This window comes from Poecilia latipinna, unplaced genomic scaffold, assembly GCF_001443285.1.
Source record: "Poecilia latipinna isolate Pla-1442-1.1 unplaced genomic scaffold, P_latipinna-1.0 Scaffold2209, whole genome shotgun sequence".
Taxonomy (NCBI): Eukaryota; Metazoa; Chordata; class Actinopteri; order Cyprinodontiformes; family Poeciliidae; genus Poecilia; species Poecilia latipinna.
In genome coordinates this window covers 72,543-88,225 of record NW_015114825.1, presented here as the reverse complement: position 1 = coordinate 88,225, position 15,683 = coordinate 72,543, and the positions used below count along the sequence as shown (strand labels likewise).

Here is a 15,683-nt window from a genome sequence, read left to right as displayed (position 1 = left end):
AAAATTTTGTGGAAAAATGTTTCCCCTTTTTTTTTTTTTTTTAAAAAAAAAATTTAAATTTTAAAAAAAAAAAAAAAAAAAAAAAAAAAAAAGTAGTGCACCTTCCTCACTGCTTTTTTTTTATGTCCAGGCTATCATTACTGAGTTTTTTTTTAATTCTGGTTTAGATAAAAAACGCTTGCCAGAAAGGATTGCCAATATAGGCTTTGAATTTTATCATATTATTTTGTATTATTATTGTGATAACATTAAAAATTATGATAAACTATTTCTTACTTATTTTTAAGTAAATGTATGTGACTGCACGCCATAAGCACAAATGCAGCTTTTGAGAAAAGTTCCCTTTGAAATGGTTACTTAAAAACAAACCAACTGATTGATGTCACTAAGTTACACACAGCAACTGCAACTAATCATATTTTCCAGTTTGCTGATTTGTATTGATGCTCAAATGGAACAACCAGTGGAAAAAAGGAGAAAAACATTTCTGGTAATGCTGTCAGTAGTTCATCACTGATTTAAATTTAGAGATATGATTAATTCTAAATCTCATTATAAGAAGCATAACTAGTTTGGTCAATTTTGTTATGCACATAATGAAAACGTCTCCTCTGATCCAGGGAAGAAAATTCATCACTGTTTTACGAATAAAAGTAGTGTAAATTTTAATTGAACTTTGTATAGAAGCTGGAAATGAATAACGAAAAACTGCCAAATGTAAAAAATATTTAAAAAAATTTCTACTGTTTATTATTGATAGATGGATCACTCCTATTTAGCATTTGTCCAAAACTTACAGTAGATGCATAGTTTAATAAATGACTTTTCACTATTTTAGCCAATCACTGATGACCTTTGGGACTTAAATCTCTGTTAGACTTTTAAAAGTTTGACCCTTCACCCGTGGCATGTAAATCACTGATGACCGCAGCGATTCACTGATGTACGACGGATCACTTTTCTATTCTGAACTTGTGAGCGTTCATCCTCTTCATTTCACTTCGTATCACTTTTGGCTTTTGTTTATCTTTCTGAATTTAAGATTAGATGTCTTTGCGATGGTTTGGAAGGGGGGCTGGAAAAGGCTCGCCTCGGTGTGCTGCGAGTGTGGGCTGCAAGCCGCGATGAGCCACAGCAAAGGTGGGAGTGAATGTGAATGTGTGAATTATGACACAAGCGTTGCCCTGGCTTTTTTGTCCGGGCCTGGATGTTTACATCTTAACCGGTCGCAGAAAGGTTGTTGTTGTTTTTCTTCTTCCTTCCTTCCTTTTTGGAGTCTGTTCAGCGCCTCGCTGGGCTCAGACGGGTTCACCTTTTAATAATCTGGATGTTTGCGCCGTTGTGGCTGAAACGTGCTCCGCTGGCCTCTGTTGTGTTGGATGCACATGAGTGTGTGCCGGTGGCTCCGCCCACTGAGTGGGCTTGCGTAGCGGCTATGACTCATTCTCCCTCTTCAGAGCCTTGCTGGAATTCAGCGCACACAAAACACACCAGACTCAATACACAGTGCTGGGGTGAAATGTTGACGGTGATATTATTCTGGTAGAGTTTTTATGTTGTTTTTGATTTTCACCCAGCTCCTGATTTGTTGCGTTTATTTCTTAAATAAATAAAAAAAAATTCTCAGTGAAGAAAGGAGACATGAAACAGACTCCTCCTTCTTGTAAATATGAGTAAACTAAAGCAGAAAAATAAAACTCCCCTGTTTTCATCATTAGCGGAAGGAGCTGCATCGAGTCGAGGCTGAACGCCGGTCAGAGGTGTTGTTTTTGCGTTGGCCGGGGATTAAGCCAGAATGCTAATACCGAGGGGCTTTACAGGGGCCCGGACGAGAGCCAGACAGCTGGGCCAGATTAAAGTATGGACTCCATACTGTTTGACAACAAATACAGCCTCGGTTCTGAGGAGGTAGAAGCGCGGCCGTATCGCATGTGACTCATCGATTTCATCTGTTCAATCTTCCATCATGCGAGTGGGCGTGCGGCAGCTGCAGTCATATTCTCGCCCCCGACGGGGAAAAAAAAAAAAGACAACGATGAGCAGGCTTTGAGAAGTCGTCCGCTGCTGTCGATGGGGCTGATGAATTTTTTCTGCTGATCTGGCCGCAGGTCAATGGACATCAGATCATGGACGAGCCCATGGAGGAGGGAGAGTCTTTCTCACACTGTGTAAGTAGCGGCGGCGTACCTTCCAACCCCGCGCGTGCGAGTGTTCTTGTCTCATCCCAACATTGTTCGCGCAGGACGACGGGACGTATAAAGAGATTCCCATCACCCATCATGTGAAAGAGGGCTGTGAGAAAGCGGATCCTTCTCAGTTTGAACTTCTTAAAGTCCTCGGTCAGGGCTCTTTTGGCAAGGTAAGGAGAGTAATCAAGAGTGCTTCTGTCAGAGCCGTCGTCTGCCTCCCTGTTTGAGGGTTTTCTCTTTCGCTTTCAGGTGTTTCTCGTCCGAAAGATCGTGGGTCCAGATGGCGGACAGTTATATGCAATGAAAGTACTAAAAAAAGCGTCTTTGAAAGGTAATGCCGTGTTTATCGTATCGCAGCAGAAAAAAGAAGTTGACTTTTGCTGATTTTTCTAAGTATGTCCTGTTTGTCTCTCCAGTCAGGGACAGAGTTCGCACTAAGATGGAAAGAGACATTTTAGTGGAAGTTAATCATCCCTTCATAGTGAAATTGCACTATGGTAAGAAACAGACAAGTTTACACTCATAAGAGTAAAGCTAGTCGGTTCTGTCATGGGAGAAACTTAAGTTGACTCTGACTGTTCACCACCTTTAGCAATAGCAACTTGAAAATGCAGATTTCTGCTTAGTCCATACATAGATGGATATCTGGGAAAACTGAAAAGTTTTTATGCATTTTTCATCCACATGAAAACAATTGACCTTTTGTTTAACATCACCAAAAATGATTATTTATAAAAGCTGAAAATTTGAGTTTTACAGTTTTAGAATCCCCCAATTATAGCTTTTTCAGCCTTAAATTTAATTCAAGTTGGCATCAGAAAGGTCTTAAAAAAATCTTAAATTTGACTTACTGAAACCTGCAAATACACTACATATAGTTATTGGCCCTCAAACAATTTCTCTGAGCCTGGTATTGTCTGAAATTTGAATTAAAGAGTAATGCTGGACTTCATCTTGTTTGGGAAGCTGTTGCTGGCGTCCTTGGCAACAGGAATTGCTTCATGAAGATCATTGCTGTTTTCTTTCCTACTTGGCATTCTGTTAAGGAACATATACGCTCCAGAAGGACCAAACCAGCAAACCTAATCAAATACATTTGATTAGGCAGCACCTGGATAAATACTTTCAGACTCAGGTTAAGTTTTTCCCATGACTCTGCTGACATTCACTGACACTTTTCTTATCCTTTTCAGTATATTTCATTAAAATATTTTGGAGGCTGTTGAGCAGTTTTTAAGCACTTCAGTTGATATTTTTGTATTTATTTATTTATTTTTACCTCTGCAGCCTTTCAGACAGAAGGGAAATTGTATTTAATACTGGACTTTCTCAGGGGAGGGGATGTATTCACTCGCTTATCCAAAGAGGTAAGCTCATTGATAAATATCTGTATTTACTTTTAACGTTGCTTCGTTTTCTGATTAAGCCTGCTTACAAACTTTCTTCTTATTTCGTTCTTTTACTTTTCAAGAAAAACAAGAAAGAATTGTGAATAATACATATTTATTTCCAAGTCATGTTTGTGTAAAATCGGCACAGCAGATGCCTCGATGCTCATTCTTAAACCCAGAGGAGTTTATATGACAGCTACAAATTGAGCTGCTGCAGATTTGGCGTGCTATGCATTTTTTTTATTTATCATTATTATATGACCGTGAGTCCTGCCAGCTCATTTGTCCCTGACTGCTTTTCTGACTGCTCGTACTTTTTCAAATCATGTCTTTGAAGCAGACTCTTGTTCTGGGCACGTAGATATGTGTTTACATCAGCAGATGCTGGTCACTTACCAGCTCAGCATGACGCTCTCCTGATGCTTTTTCAGCTCTCAAAAAAAAACAAAAAAAAAAACACGAGCATCCGTTCTCTAGATTGACCTCGTCTTACAACCAAAGCGGCGGCACCATCGAGTCGCGTCGCCTCTCTGAAATGTCGATGTTGTGACCATGTTGCCTGTTTTGCTGCTCAATGTTGAATCTGTTTGTGTGTTTTCACTCTTGCTGCTGAATTTCTCCTTGGAGTTCAGAGAGTAAATCTTTCCAGTTCTTATTAGGTTATGTTTACAGAGGAAGATGTGAAATTCTACCTTGCAGAGCTGGCTCTGGCCCTCGACCATCTGCACAACCTGGGCATAGTTTACAGAGATCTCAAGCCAGAGAAGTATGAATGATTTCTGGCCTGTTTGCATGTACACAGCACCTGAACTGCACCACATACCCATTGTACTGGCTTACATGGCTCAGATTACTGATCATTTTACTTGAAAGTGTTTGAAATTTTGTATTCGGAAACTGTTTCAGTCTAGAATACTTATTATTTATTACATATGTTTACTTTTTCTTGATTTTTTTTTTTTTGGTTGATTGAATTAATTGTTTTACTCAGTTTTTTATCTTTACAGTAAATATTTGTTCTGAGTATTTAGTGCCAGTGGTCATTTTGCATACACTAGTCAAAGGCCTTTTATGTCGCATTATTTTACTATTAAATTTGTTTTCTCAGAATGGAACGATGACACAATGCGTAGCTTAAACGGTTGAGAAATAAAATCAAGTAATGCAGTTTTGAATTTGCAACAAGTTTTCCACATATGGTCAGAATTATAGATAAAGAATCGCATCAATTAAATCACTGCTATTTAATATTTGATGTTAGCAGTGTTTGCAAAGTTAATGGCTTTAATTCTCCTTGAAACTGAACCAGTAACGGTAGAGTTAACTTTTTGTTCTGGTTTTTTTTTTGGATTTCAGGTTTTCTCTATCTCTCTATATCTATTTTTTATGTCTATATCCGTCAACCTCCAAATAAATTGAGGTTATGTAGAATGCCACAACAGTGAGACACAGAATATGTCAGATGTATTTTTTAAAGATGTCAGAATCAGGAGACGAGACTCTATATGTTGACATTGGACGGTTTTTATGTTGTTGCCGTCTCCATCCTTGACATGTGCTAGATTTTTCTTTCTGTCACAACAAGCAATTAGTCAATCATGATAAATTAAAATGAGCTCAACCGTTTCCAGTTTGATCATTGAAAGGCAATTTTGTTTACAAATTTATAATCTTTATGGTTTTGGTTATGTGTGTGTTTTTTAAATTATTTCTATTTGATTTAGTGATTCAGGTTGTCATGTTTTATTTTGGATATTTAAATTGTCTTCCAGTTCTAGAGTTAAGTGTTCTTTACAAATTGAAGTTTTAGTCTTTGAGAGCGGAAACTTGTATTACATTCTTTTACTCTGTGTGATGCGTAAGAATCTTGTAATGGATTCAAGCGTTTGCATCCAGCTCTAAATTTTAACAATTTCCGACCTATAATGATCTTATTGGTGCCATTTTCAGCAGAATTTGCTGAAAAGGTTAGTTTTTTTTTTATTTTCTTTCGATGTGAGTTGAAGTGTAGCTCTATGATCTGTCAGAACTCTGCAAAAAAAAAAAAACTCTCAACTTCGAGGTCTGCTGTGTGTCAAGAGTTTTACACAAAAGGAAACAGCTTGTTGTTTCTTAAAAGCTTCTCCTGAAAAATGGATGTTTGAAGCTGAACCGTGTCGTAACTTCTCTTTCAGCATCTTACTCGATGAAGCTGGACATATAAAGTTAACAGGTACGTCTTTTTGAACTCCGTATGTGTAACAACTTGTTCAGCAGTTTTATCATCCGTATGCTTACATTAGCAATTCTTACTTTTATAAACACTGCATCAACTCTGTTGGTGTCAAATATTATCCAAGAGCTAATGCAGATTTTATCCTGTTGGTAAAAAACTAAATCATATCTTGTTTTTGTCCTTATTTTATTTCCTTTCTGTGCAGACTTTGGCTTGAGTAAAGAGTCAGTAGATGCTGATAAGAAGGCGTATTCCTTCTGTGGTACGGTGGAGTATATGGCCCCTGAGGTGGTCAACAGAAGAGGACACACGCAGAGCGCAGACTGGTGGTCTCTGGGAGTACTTATGGTGCGTCAGCTCGCCAGAATCTATTCATGACTTGATGTGTTTTTACTCACTTCATATTAATATTCCACACAAACGTGTGATCCGTTTCACTTTTTGTGAAGTTACAGCCACAGAAATCTTCCATCAGGAAAATAACCCTAAACATTATTAACACGGTCTGGGCGATATGGCTTAAAAATAAAATCAGATTTAATTTATTTCTTCCTCACTTTGTTTTTTTTTCTTCTTTTTAATAAAAATAAATATTGCAAATGAGGAAATATTTTAAAAAAGTGGTTTTTATTTCAATCTTCCTGTTGTGAGTTGTATGAAGAAGAATTGCATCTTTTTACCAAAACTTCTCTTGAAATGAAGAGAAAAAAGTGATTTTTATCAGGGAAAAGAAGCTTGGATAGAGTTATCAGGATCCGACGTAACCGGCTCAGTTCATGCAGTTCTTTCTTCACAATAAATTGCTGTTTGTATGATTGTTTTTAAAAATCCTACCAGTGAGATAATTTGATGCTGATGCGTTAAGATTTATTTCCTTATCTGTAAAAACAGTATCAAAGTACAACTTCTCAACATTTTAGTTTTTTTTGATAATTTTCGTGTTGGTGTTCTCATAAAATTCTGACTTTATTTTTATATTATTTTAACTCGTATTACTACGACTTTATTGTAGTAGCAGTGTCCCTTTATTCTTTTAATTTAAAGAAAAAAAGGCAGCAGCTACTTCTGTCGTAGAGTCGACCTGAATTCAAAGTCCAAACAAATGGAAGCTGAAAACAAGTTTTTTCAAACAAGATGGCGGCTCTGGGTTGTGCTGACATCACTCTGAACTGTGGAAACCCAAGTAGTGCATTGGACGTTGGGTGGGGTGGGGAGAACTACAAAATGTCCAAAAATTAAATCTTCAAAAAATTTTAATCAATGGATTAAATTCAATTTATCGCCCGGTCTGTAAACATGCAAATAAAACTTTCTCTTTTTGCATCCATTTTATATTTATGCGCTACTTTTTTACTGGTCTGTCTCGTTAAATCTCAAAAAAATACAATGAAGTTTGTTCTCTTAATGTGACAAAATGAGTATTCTGTATATTTAAAAAAAACATCTAATTCAGGTTTTTAAATGTCTATTTGCAGTTTGAGATGCTAACGGGGACGTTACCTTTCCAAGGGAAAGACCGGAACGAGACCATGAACATGATTCTCAAGTGAGTCCTTCCACGTGTCATGCTCCCACTTGCGTAATGGCACATTGTGAATGTGTGGAGTCTGTAGGTAGCGAACCTTGGTTGCCTCCTCTCGTTGCCTCTCTCGTTGCCCACGTTCACTTGTTGCTCCGTGTTTCTCTTCCCACTCAGAGCTAAGTTGGGAATGCCACAGTTCCTAAGTTTGGAAGCCCAGAGTTTGCTGCGAATGCTGTTTAAACGCAACCCCGCTAACAGACTGGGTAAGGAGGCCGACTGTTGACTCGAAGCTCTTAGCTGCAGATTGTTGACTATTTAGCATCCAGGTAAAACAACATTCAGTAGACAAGAGAGGGAGAAATAAAGAAAACTAGAAATAAAAGCAGGTCTTCTAATAATGAATTCAGGTTAACTGAACCAAAATGATTTGTATATTTAGGGGCTGGACCTGATGGAGTGGAGGAGATCAAACGGCACGCTTTCTTTTCCACCATCGACTGGAATGTGAGCGCGCGCACACACATACACACATAGTCGTGTTTTCATCACTTGTGGGGACTTCACATTGACTTCCATTAATTTTTACAGATCTAACCCTTACCTTAACCTTTATCCTAAACCTAACCATCACAGACCTAACCACTAATCCAAAAACAACAATTTTCCCTCATGGGAACCAAGAAAAGGTCCCCATAAAGAGCAATGGTCCCCATAACCCCACATTGTAGAGATAGGTTCCCATAAGGATATAAAAACCTGGTATGCACTCACTCATGTTTCTCACAATCCCACATAGGCGAGCACACACACACCACTCTGCAGCTTCTGCTGAGGCTTCACACCTTCCAATCGTTTGGCTTCATAACCAGTGGCCATCAGTCCTGGCCACAGGAGCTAGGCTTTTTTGTGTGTGTGTGTGTGGGAGTCTGGGCAGCAGTCCAGTTCTCGCTGTGCGTGCACTAATAGCCCTGTGTGAGCGTTTAAGAGCCGGCGGGACGCTATTGGCCGGTGTTAGTCGTTCAGGGGATTGAAGGGGGTTAATCTGCGAGAGCGCTCGACTCCTCTTGAACACATGTTCTCACTCTCCATCCAGCATGTGTTGGGGTTTGGTTTTTGACTTGTGTTAATGTGTGTGTGTGTGTGTGTGTGTGTTTCCATCCAGAAACTGTTTAGAAGAGAACTCCAGCCCCCGTTCAAGCCCGCAGCTGGTAAACCGGACGACACTTTCTGCTTTGACCCAGAGTTCACTGCAAAAACGCCTAAAGGTACACATATCCACATTTTGTATTCTTTTTTTTTTTTTAAACGAGAAGGTGCTCCTGTAGCCATAGAAACGGTTTAACCGGCTGTCTGTCTGTATGACGGGTGGTTTCCGTGTGTTCAGACTCCCCGGGCATCCCACCCAGCGCCAATGCCCACCAACTCTTCAAAGGCTTCAGTTTCGTCGCTCCGGCTCCGATGGACGAGAACAAGAGCTCCCCGCTGCTCAGCATTCTCCCCATAGTTCAGGTGAACGCCCACAAGTCCTCTGCCACACCTTGGCTTGAGTAAACTGCACTGCAAGAAGCACAAGATCCCAGTAAAAATGTCTCACTACACTTTAAATAAGACAAAATTAACTTAGAAGTAACTTTTCAGCAAGAAAAACGAGCTTGTTTTAAGTCAGTAATTCCTTAGTATTGATGAAAAAGTAGTAGCTGCATTGGCAGATTAATTCACTTACAACAAGATATTTGTCCCTTGTTTTTAGTGAAATAATCAACCAGTGGTATTAGTGTTTTTCATCAATACTAAGGAATAATTTTCTTAAGTTTTCTGTCATTTCAAGCGTAGTAGGACATCTATCATAGAAACTGGAACAACAATACCTGGTAAGATTTTGTGCTTTTGTAGTGTAGGAAACATTTCCTAGTAACAGTAGTTACAGTAGTCTAACTGCAGAAAAATACGTTGATTTCCATTCATATCTGAAAAGTGTGCTTTGCAGATTCATTCAACTCTCTCGAGTCAACACTCTCCCTGTCTCAACATTTTTTAAAAATCTTGGCAGTTATTTTCAGTTGGATTTAGGTTTGGACTTTGACTAGGCCATTCCAACATATCAATATGCTTTGATGTCAGCTGTTCACCATGACTGACTGCATGTTTGGAATCATCGTCATGGCATCACGTTCCTGTTCTAAGCTCTATTGAGGTTGTTTGTTGTTACAGAGCCGAGCCCAACAGAACTCTTCTAATAAATTATTCAAATTGTGCACTGAACACAATTCAATGGATGAATTTAATTAGGCTGCCGTAGTAGAACAGCAGCTGTGTTTCCATTACGATATTTGGATAATGTAAAAAAAATATTTAAAAAAGTTGTGATTGCTGTGTTTCCCGTTTGGTAAGAATCACACGTGGATGTGTTTGTTCACACAATAAGTCGTTAAAAATCCTGTTTGTTTGTAACAGATATCTTCATGATTTTATCACTCATCATCCATCAGAGGACCGTTGGTATCTTATATCCAGGTGTTGGAGCGACTACTCCCTTATCCTTGGTTGTGGCTGCATGTATCTAAACTTCACTGCTGTCCGTCTGTCTGTCTGCTGCAGGTGCACGGGGGCTCAACCAAGTTCTCCGATCTGTACGAGCTCCAGGAAGACATCGGCGTCGGCTCGTACTCCATCTGCAAACGCTGCGTGCACAGGGTTTCTGGAGCCGACTATGCTGTGAAGGTAGCATTTCCATGACTCGTTTTTACTCAGACTCTTCTGTAACGGCATCATTGTAATCAGTGTTTCCAGGAAGCTGCTTGAGTGAGTGTAAATGTTTGAACCTTTTTGTAGTCGAATCTGTGATGTTGAATCTGGTTGGACCACCAGCAGAGGGCAGTGTAGATTTAGCTTTGCATTTGTTTTTCATTTGAATTTGCTTGAAGAAAATGCTTTTTTATTATTATTTTTATTTTTTCTAACCTTTAAACTAACACTTCTGTTTGTCTTTTGTTTCCCTCCAGATCATTGATAAAAGCAAGAGGGACCCGTCAGAGGAGATAGAAATCCTGATGCGATACGGACAGCACCCCAACATCATCACTCTGAAAGATGTCGGTAACATTTACCTGTGAACGTTCAATCATTTGTAACAAAAATCTAGATTTAAATAAAATAAAACAATCTCCTGACTGACGTGTGTGTGTGTTGCAGGTGTACGACGAGGACAGGTACGTGTACCTGGTGACTGAGCTGATGAAGGGCGGGGAGCTGCTGGACCGGATCCTCAGGCAGAAGTTTTTCTCCGAAAGAGAGGCCAGCGCTGTGCTCTACACCATCACCAAGACCGTCGACTACCTCCACTGCCAAGGGGTGAGGCAGCACACACACCCACACACACACGTGTATAAACGGAGGGGGGGTTCCGACTCGTCATGTACGATCTCCTGCTTCTCCTCAGGTGGTACATCGAGACCTGAAGCCCAGCAACATCCTCTACATGGACGACTCTGGGAATCCCGACTCCATCAGGATCTGTGACTTCGGGTTCGCCAAGCAGCTCCGGGGAGGAAACGGGCTGCTGCTGACCCCCTGCTACACGGCTAACTTTGTGGCACCAGAGGTGAGGAAACCAGTGGCACTCCCAGAACGTGGGATTTAAATTTGGTAAATAAATCTGGTGTAAAAATATCCGTGTTGCCTACACGTTGTTGTCGTTTTTCTGTTCTTTAAAGGTACTAATGCGACAAGGCTATGATGCCGCCTGCGATATATGGAGTCTAGGAGTTCTTCTGTACACCATGTTGGCAGGGTAAGAGGGATTAAATTATCCCTAAACAAACCAGCATTTTAAATGAAATGCCTTAAAAACTGATAGCACCAATTAAAAGATGAAAGGAATAAAATAATGTCGATGTGTAAATAACCTAGATGTGATGCAAATAGGAGCAGAAGAGTTCAATCAAGTTCATTTGTGTAGCACATTTCAGCGACCAGGCAATACTTTACATCCTGAAAACAAGAAAGTCATGAAAACATACAGTTACGTTACATTTTGATGAGTTATCAAAATGATCAATACACGTCCAAGACGTTGATCAGTGTTTCATTTGTTGTGCTTCCAAAGCAGATCTAAGCAGGCGATTTAAAGGAACTCAGTGTTTCAGCTGTTTTGCAGTTTTCTGAAGGTTATTTCACAGCCACGAAATAATGACTCCCTGTGCATGTCTGTGTGAAACGAGTTGATATAAAATGACTTTTCTAAAGAGATAACTTCCCGTTCGTGGCGTTCAGGTACACACCGTTTGCTAATGGGCCAAACGACACACCAGAGGAGATTCTTCTGCGGATAGGATCGGGGAAGTTTTCTTTGACTGGTGGGAACTGGGATACCGTATCGGACTCCTCCAAGGTACATCAGCTGGAAGGATTCCTCTCCTCCTCAAATCCAGTTTAATTACCATATTTCACTGTTTTGATTTCCTGAATCGACAAACTCTGTCCGTTAATGGAGGGGGGGAGCGTCGGGGAGCAGGTCGATAACCGTAAACCTGAGCTGTTGCTGTTGCAGGACCTGCTGTCCCACATGCTCCACGTCGACCCCCACCAGCGATACACGGCCGAGCAGGTTCTGAAGCATTCCTGGATCACCTGCAAAGACAACCTGCCGCACTTCCAGCTCACACGCCACGACGCCCCGCACCTAGTCAAGGTGAGTCTGGAGCGCCTCGGCTGATTGGCTGACGGAGCAATTCTCAGAGGAGGGTTCGGCTACCAGCAGGACGACGACCCGAAACATAACGGAGGAGCTACAGGCATCGTTACATAATGGTCATGTGGTGGAGTGGGCTAGTCAAAGTTAATGCTTGTAGAGGCTCTCTGATGGAGCATGACGTATTCATCACAGAGGGACGGGTGTCGACCTCTAGATGTGCAAAGCTGGCCGAGGCAAATTTAAAAAGACGGTTCTAGAAAGTATCGGCTCAGGAGGTGAAATAAAAATGCCTGCTTCACTTTTCAGATTTTTAATTGCTTAGAAAAATCCCCCAAACCAAATCCAGATTGTTTTCCTTCCACTTAACTATTTTGTCCTGATCTGAACACTTTAGGAGTTCTGAGTTGAACAGACTCACAGTACAATGTTTTTTTTATATTTAAAGTATATCTCATATATATTTTTTTTATCATAAATGCAAAATGTACAAATCGTTTTTTGGTCATTTTTGACTTAATTACTGCTGTAGTTATGTTGTTATTTCTAATTGCTGCCTTTTGAGTTTGTGTTCCCCAGCTAACAATTGATCGATTACTAGATTAGTTGGTGATTGATCCAATTGATCGCTTTAACCCTAAAAAAAAAATCATATGTGAAAACTGAACAGTACGTAGTATGGATCTTGCTTTAAGTGCTTTCCATGTTCTTGTTGTTGTATCTAAAGCCTGAACATTTTTAAATATTTTTTAAATATTTTTTATTTTTTTAAGATATTTTAGATTTTAAATGGGCTAAAAGGACAGAAATCTGCAGATTTTGCTCTGGAAAAGTTCAAAGTTTCTGCATGGAACATGTGTGGGAGGTCTATGTAAAATCCGAGGGTTTATTTGTTTTTTTTATTATTATTCATAGCTCTCATCTTGTTTTTCTGTCTTCCCAGGGAGCCATGGCTGCAACTTATTCAGCACTGAGTCAGAAGACCAGTCAGCCAGTGCTGGAGCCCGTGGCGGCTTCCAGTTTAGCCCAGAGACGCAGCATGAAGAAACTCACCTCAACAGACATGTAGACACACACACACACACACAGAAAACGCTCATCCTCCAGGTTCTCGGCCTCCCTCTCACCAACACACAAGAGCATGCAAACACTCAGACCCGAGCGTTGGCCAGTCCAAACCCTGACGCCTCTGTTTTCAAAAGATAATTTATTTGACCCGTCCAGCACTCAGATAAAACGCACACAGAACAAACAAACAAAAAAAAAAAAACACACCTTGAAGTTGGCCAAAGAGGTATAGATGAGACACACACACACACTCACACACCTGTTACTGCTGGGGAGACAGACTTGTATTTATTTCCACAGCTTTCATATGCACTTACCCTCCTCGCCTTTCCATTCTCTCTTCCTCTCTTCGGGGAAGAAACTCACCAGCTGACGTTCTCCTTCACTGTGATTGGCTGATTCAAAGCTGCTTTGTCAAACTGTGCCCCCTCCCTCCCCCTACTGCTCTTCATCATCACTCTGCCATCCTCCTCCTCGGTTCCCGCGCCCTTCCCATGTTTGCTTTCTTCCGCCCCCCCCCACTCTTAAACTGAGTTGTTTTGTTTGTTTTTTTTTTTGTTTTTCTTCAGAATGAAGTAATTAATTGAGGCTGGTGGCAAGATGATATTGACCGAGGTTCATGTTAAGACTGTTTCCTCCACTAAAATGATAGAGGAGTTTCTGCTTGTCGCAGATTTAAGAGAAGAAGAAGAAGAAAAAATAGTCCCTCAGGATCAAAATCATTTACCAGCACTTTTGGGAACATAAATGCATGTTTGAACCGAACCTGTGTTTCATTTTCCCTTTTAAAAACTCTCCATTTGACTCATGTTTGTGATACTGCAGAGGTATCAGTTAAGGTTACATAAGCTGCTGATGGATACATGAAAATACCAAGAATCTGAAGGTTATATGATGTTATAATTACAGTAGAAAGATTTGTTTTGAAAATATATATAAATATATATATGAATATGTCTATATATATCTCTAAGTAACCGTGTCTGATGATGATGATGATGGAGATGAAGAGCATGTGGTGGAGGTGGAGGGATTTCTCTGGGGGGGACGGGACGCACCCCGTCGAACCAGAGGCTGAATTCAAGAAAAAAATATTTCCATCGATATCTCTTCAAAAAGACATTGTGGAAATTGTATGATATTGTATTTATTTCATTTGATTTTTAAAATTCTATTTTTTTCTTTCAAGGTCTGTATATATTGACATTAAAGATCATATGGACATGCATCGGCTGTCGTTCACTGACTCCGAGTCTGCCGAGGCGACAAACGGTCGACACGGCAACGGTTCTGGTTCGAGGAGATCCGCTGCCCATGTCGGCGTCAAATCTTAAGATTTTGTGACATATTTACTTAAACGATTATAGCAAAAACTAAATGGATAAAATTAGCTGCTAATGTACAAGTAAAGTTTGAATGTCGTGGAAAGATGTTGGGTTATATCAGTACGTTAGTGTAAAAAGTGAAACTAAGATTTATTAAAGGGGCGGTATTATCTTTCCAGGTACATGGTGCCATTTTTCAGCAAAATCAAGTAACTATTGGATTATGAAAAATCTGTATACATTAAACATAAATGAAATTTTACCACCTAATTACACTCCTTTAAATTGGGCCTCTGCTTGTTGAAGAAGCTCCTGCTCTTTCTGAAGCTCCGCCTTCAGGAAGTTGTCACAACAAGCTTCACATTTTGCCCTTTACATCGGTTCATGAGCACCGCAGATGCACAGTTCCACCAGGTGTTTGCTAATTGCTGCTGGCTAGTCTGAAGGAGCTGATTGAGGGCAGGTCGCTCTGAGCTCACCATGGAAACATGACAAAGACATCACTCGCCACGGGAGATTAAAGGTTTCCTCAAAACATGCATGGAAGAATCAAAGCGACACTCCTGGTATGTTTTTGATGAAAGAATGACATAACATGACATAAAGCTTATAAAAGTACATTTTTATATACTACATCCCCTTTAAATGATGTGATTCCAATCATATTTTGCAGGCTTTGATTTAAGGAATATCCAGAATTTAGTTTAGACCATAATTTCGAATATTAAAAGCAATTAAATGTGACATTATGAGCTCTATGCTGACTTGACTGATGAGATGTTTCTGAAACAGACACCAGAAGCGTCTCACTTTGGGAAGGAGAAGAAGTGCTGCCCTGTTGATCTGTGGACTAAAGTCCTCTTTACTTCCAGGGTAAAAGCAAGCGCCTTATTTAATCTGAAAATCAAGGTTTCAGAGACTGGAGGAACAGAGTCTGGCCTGTAAGAAAAGATGAATTACTTAATCTATACTTTTTATTAGAGTGGGTCAAAATTCAGTTTATCTGAGAATCTCTGGTCCGACTTGTAGGAAACGGAAAGCAGCTGCAATAAATTTCCCAAGCTGATGTTCATTCACCTCAAGAAAACTGACACTTAAATGCTGCCTGCATAGAAGGGTCAAATAAAGTTGTGTTAATGTCATTAAAAACACAGATATTAATGGGGTTTTTTGGGATAAACTTTACATTTTGCGAGCTTTGCAAATATTTTACATGGACATCTGCAGCAGAATCAATAATGCCAAAGTCCTGGGCAAATAAAATGTTTGACAAACAGTGGACC

The 15,683-nt window shown here is 39.9% G+C and overlaps 1 protein-coding gene across 2 annotated transcripts in view; it reads left to right on the top strand.

Moving 5' to 3' along the window:
* Window positions 1–13,768, top strand: part of rps6kal (ribosomal protein S6 kinase a, like) — an 18,866-nt gene extending 5,098 nt beyond the window's left edge. For both annotated transcript variants that reach the window (XM_015017928.1, XM_015017927.1), the window contains exons 2-22: window positions 2,109–2,168; window positions 2,243–2,359; window positions 2,439–2,520; window positions 2,606–2,686; window positions 3,477–3,556; window positions 4,240–4,346; window positions 5,755–5,792; window positions 6,001–6,143; window positions 7,271–7,341; window positions 7,492–7,580; window positions 7,757–7,821; window positions 8,480–8,582; window positions 8,702–8,826; window positions 9,916–10,038; window positions 10,320–10,409; window positions 10,510–10,668; window positions 10,757–10,918; window positions 11,031–11,107; window positions 11,590–11,707; window positions 11,867–12,007; window positions 12,951–13,768. In XM_015017928.1, the coding sequence (XP_014873414.1) occupies window positions 2,109–2,168; window positions 2,243–2,359; window positions 2,439–2,520; window positions 2,606–2,686; window positions 3,477–3,556; window positions 4,240–4,346; window positions 5,755–5,792; window positions 6,001–6,143; window positions 7,271–7,341; window positions 7,492–7,580; window positions 7,757–7,821; window positions 8,480–8,582; window positions 8,702–8,826; window positions 9,916–10,038; window positions 10,320–10,409; window positions 10,510–10,668; window positions 10,757–10,918; window positions 11,031–11,107; window positions 11,590–11,707; window positions 11,867–12,007; window positions 12,951–13,076 (2,157 nt within the window). In that variant the 3' untranslated portion in view covers window positions 13,077–13,768. The remainder of the gene's footprint in view (window positions 1–2,108; window positions 2,169–2,242; window positions 2,360–2,438; window positions 2,521–2,605; window positions 2,687–3,476; window positions 3,557–4,239; window positions 4,347–5,754; window positions 5,793–6,000; window positions 6,144–7,270; window positions 7,342–7,491; window positions 7,581–7,756; window positions 7,822–8,479; window positions 8,583–8,701; window positions 8,827–9,915; window positions 10,039–10,319; window positions 10,410–10,509; window positions 10,669–10,756; window positions 10,919–11,030; window positions 11,108–11,589; window positions 11,708–11,866; window positions 12,008–12,950) is intronic.
* Window positions 13,769–15,683: the final 1,915 nt, after the last annotated feature.